The following is a 15,143-nucleotide window of genomic DNA, read 5'->3' on the forward strand; positions in this document are numbered from 1 at the left end:
AAAACCCTACAGTGATTATTTTATTTATTTTTTTATTGATCTCACCCCTCTCCTTGTTTTACTTCTTAAAAGATTGACCTGTTCAAGAGTTTTGTCCTTTTTCCTTCAGAAATAAAAAGAAAAAAATTCCACTGATGAACGGGGAAGAAGTTGACATGGACCTTTCTGCAATGGAGTAGGTTGATTTTTTTTTTTTTTCTTTGCCTGTTCTATAAAATAAACATTTAACTCAAGTACTAAGTTAATTTAACAAGCAGTGGGAATGTGCCAGAGTTTTGTCCTGGCAAAATTTGCATGCTTAGAGCAACTGGGATCATGGGTCTCCCGGCTGTAATATGGAGATATAAAGAAGTATAATACTTTTAGGCAGATAGAACACTGTATCAGTCTAAATTAGGTTTGGCAACACAGAAGTTGCTTGAAGCTTGCCCAGAAGACTAAATGAACCCTCAACTCCAGGGGGCTTCATAACAGCCCTATCTCTAGCTCTAGAGCCGCTTAAGAAATTTTGTGGATTATTGAAGCTTCTGAATGTTTAGTTTTAAAATCTTAAACCTGTGCTGGTTTGCTCATTTTGTTGCAATTTAGCTTTAGTTACTTTGCCTTTTTTTTTTTTTTTTTTTTTTTTTTTATATAGCATGACAGTCAGGAGTCCAAGGTCACCTGAAGTCTTGTCACATCTGTCTGACCTCATAGTCTCCCAATTCCTACTTAGTTTAGCAATATAATCTATGGCAGGGCTCTTTCATTTGACACAATTCTGTACCAAAATCCTGCACAATTTTAATAGTTTTAAAACTAAATTTCTTTCTGTTTCCATTGAGGGACACAGGAAGTCTTAACCTTTGGGCTATACTGCTGCTGCCTAAAGAGTAGACACTGGCAAACAAGAGTAAAAAAACTGTAAGCCAGCTAAGGATAATTCCGTTTACCACTAGCATGCCTCAGTTGTTTACTAGTGTCCTTGAAGGACGGACATCTTTTCTACAGTTCTGCTATGGAAAAAAAAGTATCCTTTTTTTTTTTTTTTTTTTTGCTTTTGTTTTTTCCTAACACCTTTTTTCTTTGTCTACCTTGATTTTTTTTCTTTTTGTTTTTTTTCCTTCAATCAACGTGCTTCTCTACATCACTACTTATGCTTTGTCTCTTCAACTGTGGTTTTCCAGAACAGTCATCCTCAACTTGACTTTTGGAGTTCCACTTCCATTTCTGCTGGGCTGGATGTTGTGGGAATAACCCAAGATGTGACCACTGGGTGCTTTTTAGAGTCCGTTTTGGTAAAAGATACAGAGCTGCTGGTATTGCCTCATTTTGCCCTGTCGCTGGTGATTCACTTAGTGAGTACGCCAGTCAGGCTGAGCACTGGGAGATACCTCATTATTCCTTGCTTATACCAGCTTTGTCACAGAATGGGTTAACACTGTGGGCATTGAGTGCTGGCATTGTCTGCTTGGTAAGGTGATACACACTCTGCGCGCTCTTTACTGCCTTTCAGTGCCTCCTCAATGCCTGTTAGGTGCTGCTATGCCACCCTCTGAGAAGCAGTCCACTGTGGATTACTTTCCAGAGGGTGGTATTTATTACTGCATGTCTGAAAGGGCCCTTATACTGGAAGGATCCCTTTCTGGTTTTGCATTAGGGCAAGGTGATTTTAAAATAGAAATATATAGAACTACAGTGTGTGTATATATGTGTGTGTGTATGTATGTGTATATATATGTGTGTGTGTGTGTGTATATGTATATGTATGTATATATATATATATATATATATATATATATATATATATATATATATATATATATAATTTTGGATAGAGTAAGGGAGGGCTATACCCCGTCAGATATTTTATTTATTTTTTTTTATTTTTTTTTTATTCACCATCTGTGTCCCATTGTGAAAATTTACCTTCACTTCCTGTCCCATAGCCAAACAGGAAGTGAGAGAAAATCCCTGCAAATTAAGGCAATTCTTTGGGGACCCCCAGATCACCAGAACAAGTGCTCCTATTAGAATATTCCCCCTCTATTACTTTTTTAAGGACAACCCAAAACAGGACAAATAGAGAGTGAATCTACCTAATGGGGGCACAGACAATAAAAAATGACAGGGATTCCAATCCATCTCCACTCTATCTAAAACTAAAAAAAAGTTATGCCTTTTAGTTATACTTTAAGGCCCAAGACTTCCTTCTTGCCTAAGGTTATTTTTGTCTTCCACCTCAACCAGGACATTGTCCTTTCCTCCCTCTGTTCGGCTCCAGTTCACCAAAGGACTTTTGCCTCTGTTGTCTCCTCGGAAGGGTGCACCAGCTTCTCGTTTCATAAAATCTATTTGGCCCAGGCAGACCATCATCCAAGCTTATGTCTCAAGGATCGGGTTCCACCTTTTCCTGTCAAGGTGATCTTGACAAAGACATCTACTTGTAAAGGTCATCTACTTTAGTAGAACTGTGAGTTCTTTTTACACTTTTTGGCATCGGGCTACAGTTTCCCAGATTTGCAAGACTGCCACCTGGTCTTCTGTTTACACGTGCAACACATTTTACCACTTGGATGTCGCCTCTTCTGATGCCAGCTTTAGGCGTCCTGCCATTTAGACAGATCTTTGAGCTACAAGCAGTCCCCAGTTCTGTTTTTTTGTGGATCTCTTAGTGTATTGTTGCTGTTGCCTACCCTTAATTTGGACACAGATCCCACATTCTCTGTGTTTGTTCATGGTTTCAGTACTGCTTTGTTACAAAACTGAAACATTGCCAGTGTCCAGTCCTTTTTATTGGGCAGCAGTATAAGCCAAAGGTTACAAACTTAATTTGTCCTTTAATGGTCTACAAGGAAAGGATTTTTAATTGAGTACAAAAGTTTTATTTATATTTTTGCATAAGCCTGACAAAAAAAGGAACAGATCGCAAGGTATGAAAATCTCTTATGGATGCATGCAATGTCCTGGTTTTCACAATCTGGAAGAATTCGGTGTCTCCTTTATAAGAGTGATCCATATGTTAGTGATATGTTGTGTTTCATTAGGTGGTCTTTCCCTGTTCTTTTGCTATAATAATCACTACCACATGGATTTTTATCTTCTAAGATCAGTAACATCTGTGCAGTCATGGCTTTATATATGAGATATAGGTAGGTTCAGGCCCAGACTGGTCATAAGGCACACTGGGCATCTGCCCGGTGGGCCAGGGCCACCTGGTTCATGGCCTGTTGGTGACCGGCTACATGGTGAAAGGTAAACCGCAGCCGCTACCTGCGTCCCGTGGTCGCCGCTTCCCTCCTGCTTTGTGACCATTCCTGTGTCGGCTCTTCCACGCAGCCAACAGTGTTGTTTGGGACCAGCAGGCTGGGTGGGTGTGGCTATACCACCTGGAGCTCCAGACTGATGTCTCTTCTAATGGCCATTGACACCTCAGAGGAGGCTGAGAGCTGTCTCATGTATCCTGTACAGCTAATAGAGGTGGGATGGGTGCCCAGGCAAGCATCTGTCATTGGCAGTTAGTGAGTAATGTGTGTGTATATATTTGTGTACAATGTGTGTTTGTAAGTGTGTGTGTACACTGTATGTGTATGATCTATCCCATCACAGGTAAATGTCTGCGAGCAATATCCATCTGTACTATCGCCCATGCCATGTATGAATGTTAATTCACCCTGCACTCCTCTATGGTAATCTATTATCCTTTTAAAATCCACCTCTAACTGGAGCTGATTCATAACTATCAATGTTCTTATTGGTCATTCTTACTGCTTAAAAAATCTTTAACTCTGGTCCATATTACTGTGGTGTTTAGTTTGCGCTTATTGTCTAGCCCAAATTTATGAGCTGATCCTAATCTTTACAACTCTGCTCTCTTGTAGTCCTCCTTTTAGTGTGATAAGTTTGCCCTGCTAGCCATGTGTCTCTGCTATGCGTTCCTAATTGATTAATTGGCAATACCCCCACCCAACTCATAAATAAAATTTAGTCCTTGCTTAGGGGAGGCACAGCCAGGGGTAGCATTGGCAACTATAATCATGGATAAAGTATTAATCTTGGATCAAGTATTGATCATTGCACTTTGGCTCTGCACTTCAGCGACTGCACAAAGCAAGAAACCACAGCAGACAACTTCAAATACTAAACAGACTACAGGTGACCTGTTTTCCTATTCAGTCTGCTTCTTCATCCCACCACTCTGTAACATGCACTACCTACTCCTCCTTCTCACAGTTGTATCCTCTCTCTTCAAACTCTCTCTTCTCCACCCCACAGCGTGTGTGTGTATGTGTATATATATATATATATATATATATATATATATATCACCCTCACTCCTGTTTTGCACCTTACTACTGTACTCATCAACTCCTGCTAATTCTGAACCCACATACTAATAAAACCTCCAGGACACTGGAACCTGTCCCTGCATTTGTGTCATTCTCCCACATTACCTCCCTCACCATTCTGCTTCTCCTAACATCTGGAGACATTTTGCCAAATCCTGGGCCACCATCTTTTTCCTTTGATCAACACACCCAGCACCCCCTATCCTTTAACAGCAGCCTCAATCTACACAATCTAGTTACTATTCCTCTTCTTCCTAGAATCAGCCTCCCCTTTTTATCTGTGTCCTTTGGAATGCCCGCTCTGTCTGTAACAAACTCACCTCTGTCCATGACCTTTTTATCACAAACTTCTTTAACATACTTGCAATTACGGAAACCTGGCTTCATGAATCTGACTTCCCTCTCCTGCTGCCCTCTCCCATGGTGGTCTCCTCTGGACACACTCTCCCAGGCCTAGTGGACGGAAAGGAGGTGGAGTTGGAATTCTCCTATCCCCTCCAAAGCACTTTTCAGGTTCTTCATTCACCTCCCTCTCTGTCCCTCTCCTCATTTGATGTTCACTCTATTCGACTATTCTCTCCATTTTCTTTAAGAATTGCTATGATCTACCGACCTCCTGGACCGGTATAAAGCTTCCTTGATGACTTCTCTCCTTGGCTGCCTTACTTTCTCTCTTCTGAAATTCCCACAATCATTCTTGGTGACTTCAACATCCCTGTCAATCTTAACACTCCTGCTACCTCTAAACTTCTGAGCCTAACCACTTTTTTTTTATCTAAATCAATGGACACTGCTTCTACTCACTCTAATGGTAACTGCCTCGACCTTGTATTCTCCTACCTATGCACTCCTTGCAACCTCACCAACTTTCCTTTTCCTTTTTCTGATCATCCCCTTGTTAGCTTCACTCTCTCCTTGGCTTCCTTCTCCTTGTCTTCCAACTACCGAACAGTTACCCATCGAAACCTTTGTTATCTTAACCCTTCTCTTCTTTTTTCAGCAACAGATTGTCTCTATGACAAAATCTCAGCCCTGCCCTGCCCCAACTTGGCCTCTTCTGTATACAACATTTCACTGTCATCCACCATGGACACATTGGCCCCCCTCACTACACACAGAATTAGGCCCCGACCGCTACAGCCCTGGCAAACAAGACAATACCAGATGCCTCAAACGTAACCATTGTCTTGAGCGTTTATGGCGTAAGACTAAGACCCAGCAAGACTTTGACCAATATAAATGTGCCCTTCAAAAATAAGATTCCTGTCTCTGCACTGCCAAACAGACCTATTTTATCACTCTCATTAACACCCTCTCACGTAATCCCCGTCAACTCTTTTCTATCTTTAACTCTCTACTTCGTCCTACTTCATCTCCACCCGCTAGCTCACTCACTGCCCAGGAGATTGCTAATCACTTCAAAAATAAGATTGATGCAATTCGTGATGAGATCTCCACTGTACAGATATCTCCCTCACCCTACACTCCTTGTCCACCTACACAATCTCTACTTCCCTTGTTTAACCCAGCTACTATAGAGGAGGTTTGTAAACTTTATTTCTAAAGCCCACCTGCCCCCTGGACCCTGTTCCTCGCAAATACTATGGTCTTCCTCTGGCTCTATCCTTCATTCTTTAACTCATTTCTTCAATCTCTCCCTTTCTACTGGCATCTTCCCCAACTCTCTAAAAAATGTGCTAATCACCCCCATACTTAAAAAGGGCTCACTGGACCTCACCAATCTTAACAACCTAAGACCAATCTCCTTACTCCCTTTTGCCTCCAAACTCCTTGAACATCTAGTGTACAACCGGCTGAGCTGCCTCCTTAGTGAGCATAACCTTTTCGATCCGCTTCAGTCTGGATTTCACCCACAACACTCCACAGAAACTGCTCTCCTAAAACTCACAAACTACTTACTAACCGCTAAAACCAATGGTCACTATTCCATACTCCTACTCTTGGACCTCTCCGCTGCCATTGACACAGTTGACCACCCCCTCCTCCTCAAAACTCTATTTACTTGGTCTCCGTGACTGTACTCTCCGTTGGTTCGAATCTTGCCTATCTCACTGCACCTTCAGTGTCACTTACAACTCTACTTCCTCCTCTCCTGCTCTTCTTACTGTCAGGATCTCCCAAGGTTCTGTCCTTGGACCTCTCCTATTCTTGATCTACGCTTCTTCCTTGGGTCAGCTGATAACCTCCAATGGCTTCCTATACCTTTTCTATGCTGATGACACACAAATCTATCTCTCTACTTCTCAGCTCACCCCATCCGTTTCCCCACATATCACCGATTTTACTAACAGACATATCAGACTGGATGTCACACCACTTCTTAAAACTCAATCTATCCAAAACTGAGTTCATAATATTTCCTCCCCCGTGTTCCTCTTCCCCTGATTTCTCGGTCAGGATCAATGGCACCACTATCAACTCATCCCTGAATGCTAGGGTACTATGGGTAACCCTGGTTTCTGAACCATCCTTTCAGGCCCACATCCAATCCCTGTCCAAATCATGCCACCTCAACCTCCGCAACATCTCCAGAATATGCCCCATTTTAACCAATGATACCACAAAGCTCCTAATTCTCTCCCTGGTTATCTCTCACCTCGACTACTTCAACTCCCTCCTCAGTAGCTTACCTTTACATAGGCTATCCCCCATCCAGTCCATCATGAATACATCTACCAGGCTCATCCACCTTACCAACCGTTCAGTGTCTGCTACCCCTCTTTGCCAATCCCTCTACTGGTTTCCACTCGCCCAACAAATAAAATTCAAAATACTAACAACTTACAAAGCCATTCACAACTCTGCCCCCAGCTACATCACCAGTCTGGTCTCAATATATCGAACAAAATGCTCTCTTCGATCCTTCCAACACCTTTTGCTCTATAGTTCCCGTGTCACCTCCTCCCATGCTCTCCTCCAGGACTTCTCCCAAGATTCTCCCATCCTATGGAAGTCCCTACCCCAATCTTTCTGGCAGTCTCCTAATCTATCAACCATTAGACGATCCCTGAAAACCTTTCTTTTTAAAGAAGCCTATCCTGCTTCTACCTAGTAAACTTCCATTTTATTTCCTCAATCAGCTCATCCCCCCCCCCCACAGCTATTACCTTTTGAATCACTCAACCCTTCCTCCTGATTGTAAGCTCTAATGAGCCGGGCCCTCCTGTTTCCTCTTGTACCAAATTGTATTGTAACTGTAATGTCTACCTTCATTTTTGTAAAGCACTGCGCAAATTGTTGGGGCGATATAAATCCTGTATTATAATAATAATCTGGGCTGATCTTCCTGGGGATAAAGGTATGCTCCGTTCAGCATTTGGCTGCACATGTGTTTTTTTATTATTTATTTTTTTTTTACATTATTTAACCCCTTACCCTCCTGAGGATTCAATTCCCCTTCCCCTCCTGACCAGGCCTTTTTTTGCATCACGGCACTGCGTTTATTTTAACTGACGATTGCGCGGTCATGCAACATTGCACCCAAATTACCGTATTTTTCGCTCCATAAGACGCACTTTTTTCCCCAAAAAAAAGGGGGGAAAATTTCAGTGCGTCTTATGGAGCAGGTGGTCCGGTATTTCCGCCGCCGACACCAAGTCAGAATACTGGGCCAGCCGCTCAGCTCTTCTCTGCAGCAGGACCTTGCCTGTTCCTCGGTCCAGCGCTGTACAGTCTTCCCGCACTGGCATCTTTAGTGTGGGCACCCGAGTGCCCACTGCGCATGTTCGAGATGCGCTGCGCTTTGTGAATGGCCCAGCGTCTTCTGGGACCAGTCGTGTCCCAGAAGACGTCGGGCCATTCACAAAGCGCAGCGCTTCTCTTGCGGTCACAGCCGGGTGCCCACACTAAAAGGTGGACGATTCCACGGAACTGGGAGCGGGTACTTCTCAAATTCAGTTACTCGCTCCCCCTCCCTCCCCAAAGGTCCACAGTCTCTGGTCATCCCCTGTACTGTCTGCAGTCTCTTGGTCATCCCCTGTACTGTCTGCAGTCTCTTGGTCATCCCCTGTACTGTATCCGCAGTTTCTGGTCATCCCCTGTACTATGCATGCAGTCCATGGGTTCAGAATGTTTTTTTTTTTTTTTTTTTTTTTTTTTTTTTTTTTTTCTTTTTCTTCTCTAAAACCTAGGCGCGCCTTATGGTCAGGTGCGTCTTATGGAACAAAAAATACGGTAAATTTACGTCCCTTTTTTTTTTCCCCATGAATTGAGCTTTCTTTCTGTGGTATTTGATCGCCTGTGCGGTTTATATATTTTGCGCTAATAAAAAAGAAAAGACCAATTTTGAGAAAAAAAAAACTATATTTTTTACTTTTTGCTGTTAAACATGTCCAGTAAAAAAATTGAAAAAATCAAATTTCGTCATGAATTTAGGCCAAAATGTATTCTGCTACATGTCTTTGCTAAAAAAAAAAAATCCCAATACGTGTAAATTTATTTTTTTTTTACGTCAAAGTTATAGCGTTTACAAATGGCGGTGTGTGTATATATACTGGAATTTAAATTTTTTTTTTTTTTTTTTTTTAATTTTTACTAGTAATGGCAATCAACGGCTTATAGCGGGACTGCGCCGGGCATTCTGATACTGGAAGGAACTGACTTGATGTCCCTGACATCCCCAGTGACACAATACAGTGATCAGTGCTAAAAAAAAGCACTGACACTGTACTAATGGCACTGGGCAGAAAGAAGTTAACTGTGTGCTGGGAGTGTTCTACTAGGGGGCAGTGTCAGTGTGCTTCACTGTAATCACACTGCTTTGGATGGCTGTGCCCACAGGGAGGAGAACTGTTGGTAGACAAAACAGTCCTCCTCGACGTCGGAGATCCTCGGTAATCACTGGCCAGGGCCCGGTGATTGGCAGCCGCGATATATACGTGATTTTGCACACCCATGCTGTCCAGTAGCAGTATTTCTGCTATAGGGTGGTGCAGAAGCGGTTAAGTACATTTGTTTACATATTGTCTATTGTTTGATGTCGGTGCCATACTGGGCTTACCATGGAAGTCTTATGTGGAAGTCAACACTGTCATCAGTTCTTCCTGAGATGCTTGATCCTTGATCAGGGGTATAGACATCCCCCGACCACCTCCTTCATCAGGGGTATAGCCATCCCGACCACCTCCTTCATCAGGGGTATAGACATCCCCGACCATCTCCTTCATCAGGGGTATAGACATCCCCGACCATCTCCTTTTTCATCAGGGGTATAGACTTCCCCAACCATCTCCTTCTTCGTCAGGGGTATAGACTTCCCCGACCACCTCCTTCTTCGTCAGGGGTATAGACTTCCCCGACCACCTCCTTCTTCGTCAGGGGTATAGACATCCCCGACCACCTCCTTCTTCGTCAGGGGTATAGACATCCCCGACCACCTCCTTCTTCGTCAGGGGTATAGACATCCCCGACCACCTCCTTCTTCGTCAGGGGTATAGACATCCCCGACCACCTCCTTCTTCGTCAGGGGTATAGACATCCCCGACCACCTCCTTCTTCGTCAGGGGTATAGACATCCCCGACCACCTCCTTCTTCGTCAGGGGTATAGACATCCCCGACCACCTCCTTCTTCGTCAGGGGTATAGACATCCCCGACCACCTCCTTCTTCGTCAGGGGTATAGACATCCCCGACCACCTCCTTCTTCGTCAGGGGTATAGACATCCCCGACCACCTCCTTCTTCGTCAGGGGTATAGACATCCCCGACCACCTCCTTCTTCGTCAGGGGTATAGACATCCCCGACCACCTCCTTCTTCGTCAGGGGTATAGACATCCCCGACCACCTCCTTCGTCAGGGGTATAGACATCCCCGACCACCTCCTTCTTCGTCAGGGGTATAGACATCCCCGACCACCTCCTTCTTCGTCAGGGGTATAGACATCCCCGACCACCTCCTTCTTCGTCAGGGGTATAGACATCCCCGACCACCTCCTTCTTCGTCAGGGGTATAGACATCCCCGACCACCTCCTTCTTCGTCAGGGGTATAGACATCCCCGACCACCTCCTTCTTCGTTAGGGGTATAGACATCCCCGACCACCTCCTTCTTCGTCAGGGGTATAGACATCCCCGACCACCTCCTTCATCATCCTATCAGCAGAGTAAGTGGTGGAAGGAGCTGGACCAGGACATGCACAGGAAGGGGAGGGAGTAGGAGCAGGTTCTGTGTTCTCTCAGTTTCGCCTCCCCCCCCCCCCCCCCCCACCCAAACCAACTCATGAACAGTGGACTGAAATATATCTGCTGCTACTCATAAATATGAGGTCATCTGCCAACTACCGTGTAAGTCTGGACATCTGAAGCTAGCTGTCATAGACAGGGTGGCACTGTGATTTAGAGAGAAAAGGGGGGGGGGGGCAGCGCATGACTGCAAGGGGCACTGTGATGTGATGGGGACTGTGATTGCTAGGGGCACTGTAATATAAAGAGGACTGCACTGTAAAGGGGCACTGAAATCATTACAGTGATATAAAGGGGACTGCACTGTAATGATTTCAGTGCCTCTTTACAGTGCAGTCCTCTTTTTATCACAGTGCCACTTTACAGTGCAGAAGGCCAACTCCATGAATATTCTGTCACCAAACCCCTGCGAATGCCTGCAGCTGTACAGGCCCAACCCCCCTTCCCGGTCCCTGGACAATTTGGCTGCTCAGTCTAAAATGCCAGCGCCGATTTTTTTTTTTTTTTTTTTTTTTTTTTTTTTTTTTTTTTTTTGTCCCAGTCCAGGGCCTGAGTAGGTTGGACTTTTACAGAACATTGATCACAGCAGCTGGATAACTCTTCCCAACAACTTCCTATGCTCATTGCTGTGGGGTAATACCTGCTCAATACTCTTTTAAAGTGCACTGTGTAACCACTGTCATTGTTGCATCCTGACACTCCTGCATCCCAGAATGTTTCATGAGCATCTTCCTGTCTTTGAAATACCTCTCACATGCTGTTCTGGCACTTTCCAAACTTAAATACAAATTTAAAACCATGGTAGATGGTTGCTCTATGTAAACAAATAATCGGGGTGACATAATGCCGGAATTGTGTACCGCATCGGTCTACAAACATGGAAGACACTTGCAAAGAAGTTTTTTTTTTTTTTGTTTTTTTTTGTTTTTTTTTAATTTTCATAGGGAAGATGAGAGTTGAAAAAATTTAATTAGATACATGTGTGATGTTCAAAGCCTGACTGGTCAATGTGGAGGACATATGTTACAAGGTTTTATCGCTGTAATAAACTTCATGACTCTGTAGCAAAGTTCAGTTGACCACACGTTGGACCCCTGCCAAGCCCCCAGGGATCAAAAGATGCGTTTGCCACACACATCTGTACATGGGCCACCTCTGGCATCACTGGTTATTGTTGATCTACCATCCTTCCCAGCCTGGCCAGTGATTACATTAGGTTGTCTTGTTCTTTATTTTAGTCATGTACTGTATATATCGCTGTTAATTTATGCATTCCTTCAGATTCCATGGGCCATTTGCAAAAGTCTCTTAACCCTAAGTCCAATGGACATAATTACAGTGCACCCCTGTGCAAACAACTAGCATGGATCCCTTTTTGATGATCACTGATGCATACTAAACTAGAAGCAGGTATCACTAAAAACTTTATATCATGTGTTCCTTGCAGACTTTGCTCATATTTTTTTTTTTTTTTTTTTGCTACAGCTACCCTTTTTTTTGCTTTTCAACTCGCATCAATGTCACCAATACCAGTGGTTACATGCGTTTTCACAAAGGGATATGAAAACCTGATAAGGGTTCTGACCCTTTCCTGCTTCATTTTAAAAAAAAAAAAAAAAAAAAAGTGTTTTGCTTTATTTGTATCTCTCTTGGGGAAATTTCCCCTTTCTTCCTTTGCCAGTTTCAGGGGGCATCAAGTGAAGAGAGAGCACCAGTAATAACTAGATAAGTTGTTCCCTTCCTTCACTTTGCTAAATAAAAGAGCATCATCGCCATATTTCAGGTAAAGTTCTCGTAATTTCCTATACCAATGTTTCCTATCATCAGGATAAGAATAAAGGAGCAGCCTACCCAGTGGGGACGGGTACAGCTGTAAACATCTTCTATATTCACGGTGTAAAATGTTGCAATAGGACCGGCTACTGCTCCCCCCCCATCCCCGTTGTGCAGCTAGCAAGGGATCTTCTTTTAAAAAAAACATGGCTGTGCAGGGCTTCACCCACCTGGCCGCATCATTCATTCCCAGAGTTCTGTGGATGGGAAACTACAAGTCCTGATGCCTTTGCAGCTGTTGGCTTGTAGTTATTAATGAACTACCACGGCGCTGTACAATGTACAGGCGGACAGATGACACTTCGTTTGCAGGAGTTCTGCATGGCATCTATGACCTGCTGATCGCTGGTGCAATGCTTTTCAGGCTTCTAAAACAGTGGCAAATGCACTTTTTTTTTTTTTTTTTCTTGCAAACAAAATGTGCATTTATTATTTTTTGTTAAAAGGCAAACTTATCCTTTTAACTCTTCACAATTGTATTCAAAAGAAAAGTTCTGGATGAATTCAAACTTTTTTGGGTCCATTCCTTCCATAGCAGGGCACTGACAGGTAGTGGAAAGTGTCCCGCTGACAAGTTGCAACCCATGCACTTACCAAATACTTCCTGGTAGAAACACAGACAATGGTGTCAAAATTTGACAATTTTGAGTCCACAGATACAAAACTAAGTTTAGATGCCTATGGTCACATAAACTGAAAAAGTGTTTTTAGTGCACATAAAAAGTACATACTGGGGAACTGCCATGTGCTTTAAAATTAGGCCTAATCAGCATTGGCTAATGCATTCTTTGGTGGTGGTTGGTTATTTCAATGACATTTCTTGTTGCAGTGCTGACTCTCCCTTGCTGTGGATCAGGATTGACCCCGACATGTCGGTGTTGAGGAAAGTAGAATTCGAACAGGCTGATTTTATGTGGCAGTACCAGTTGCGTTATGAGAGAGATGTGGTGGCACAGGAAGAAGCCATCCTAGCCTTAGAGACCTTCCCTACACCTGCCTCGCGTCTTGCACTTACAGACATCCTGGAGCAGGAACAATGCTTCTACAGAGTCAGAATGATGGCATGCTTTTGTCTGGCCAAGGTAAGATCTCTACTAACCTTTACAGAACATTTAAGAAAGACTGGCTAGTAAAGTAATGTAACCTTTTATTGTCTTGTTGAATCTGAGCATTTTCAAATAGTATTGTAGTTATCAAAATTACTGCATATTGGCCTTCATGTTTCATAATGCTGAAATGTTGTGACTACATTGTCATCTTTCTTGTTTGACAGTGTCATTTCACTATGTGTGAAAGCAGAAAGGCATTCTCGAGAGATTGCAAGTTTGGTGATGGTTTTCCATAATGTACATAACATTAAAACTGCAGCGCTGCCAGACATGGTATAGAATAGCTGTCTCATACAACACAGGGAAAGTTGTATTAGACATCACAAGGCTCTCTCAGTATTGGTATGAAGCCACTGTCTCCTAGAGTAAAGGCCTCTCTATCAGACGGGTTTGGTGATGCTATCTTCTACAACACAGGCCTCTGTTAACCTTAGTATGGGCAGCTGTCTTATACAGTGTATGTCTCTCTGTCAGGCATGGTATAGGGTAGCCACCTTATACAGCATCGACCTTGCTGTCAGTCAGATCATGGAGAACTTGTCTCCTGCAGCACAGACATAACGTGGTATGGTGGAGCTGTCTTATACGGCACAGGCCTCTGTCAGGCATGGTAAGGAAGAGCTGTCTTATACAGCACAGGCCTCTGTCAGGCATGGTAAGGAAGAGCTGTCTTATACAGCACAGGTCTCTCTGTCAGGCATGGTATAGGGTAGCCACCTTATACAGCATCAACCTTGCTGTCATTCAGGACAGGGAGAACTTGTCTCCTGCAGCACAGACATAACGTGCAGGGGCGGACTGACCATTTGGAAACTCGGGCACTGCCCGAGGGCCCGGGGTCAGTAGGGGGCCCCATGAGATGCCCCTGGTACCTTTTTCATAGGCTTTTTTGAGTTTTGGCAAGGACACAGGGGCCCCATGATCCCCTATTGCCCGGGGGCCCCATGAGTTATCAGTCTGCCCCTGATAACGTGGTACGGTGGAGCTGTCTTATACGGCACAGGCCTCTGTCAGGCATGGTAAGGAAGAGCTGTCTTCTACAGCACAGGTCTCTCAGGCACGGTATGCAGCAGCTGCATCACAGGCCTCTCCTTTTAGGCATGGTATGAAAGATCTGGCTCATCAGCACATGCCTCTTTGTCATGCAGGGTATGGTAGAGTTGTCTTAAATAGAAAAATGACCTAACCTGTCTCAATGGTTTTATTCAACTCAACCATTAAAAGTTAACACTTAAAGCTGAACTCTTGACTAAACAAATACTTTATTTCGGTGTCCTTTTGTGTATTTCGTCCAGATATAGTAATCCAGCAATAAACCATTCCTGCAGTTTGTGTAGGATTTTCCATTATTACAGACTTGTCACTGCCACCGTCTTCTTGTGCAGTGTGAATTGTCTCGTATCTGCTCTCTCCTGTAGTTTTTTTTTACAGGCTGCCTGTACTGGGAGGGTCTGTATAGTTTGACCCGTATTCTACACAAAACCAAAAATTTAATATATTGTAGCTTACTGATCATTAGATGTGATGGCTGCATTAGTTTTCTTTTTTAGACTTTTTCCCTTTGTTTTCATTTAGTGAGCTTCCCAGTAACACATCTCCTGTATTAGAGTGCCCCCCATTCTGGATGGAGGAGCACAGGGGGCACCTTTTGGATGGCAGAATTGTCAGACTGGT

The 15,143-nt window shown here is 43.7% G+C and overlaps 1 protein-coding gene across 2 annotated transcripts in view; it reads left to right on the forward strand.

The window, feature by feature from the left end:
- TAF2 (TATA-box binding protein associated factor 2) overlaps positions 1-15,143 on the forward strand; it is a 128,646-nt gene that overhangs the window by 49,151 nt on the left and 64,352 nt on the right. For both annotated transcript variants that reach the window (XM_089659051.1, XM_089659052.1), the window contains exons 15-16: positions 110-175; positions 13,190-13,442. In XM_089659051.1, coding sequence (XP_089515177.1) covers positions 110-175; positions 13,190-13,442 — 319 coding nt within the window. The remainder of the gene's footprint in view (positions 1-109; positions 176-13,189; positions 13,443-15,143) is intronic.

Source organism: Staurois parvus, unplaced genomic scaffold (assembly GCF_062004578.1).
Source record: "Staurois parvus isolate SC_StPar_1 unplaced genomic scaffold, SC_StPar_1.0 ptg000030l, whole genome shotgun sequence".
In the NCBI taxonomy this organism is placed as follows: domain Eukaryota; kingdom Metazoa; phylum Chordata; class Amphibia; order Anura; family Ranidae; genus Staurois; species Staurois parvus.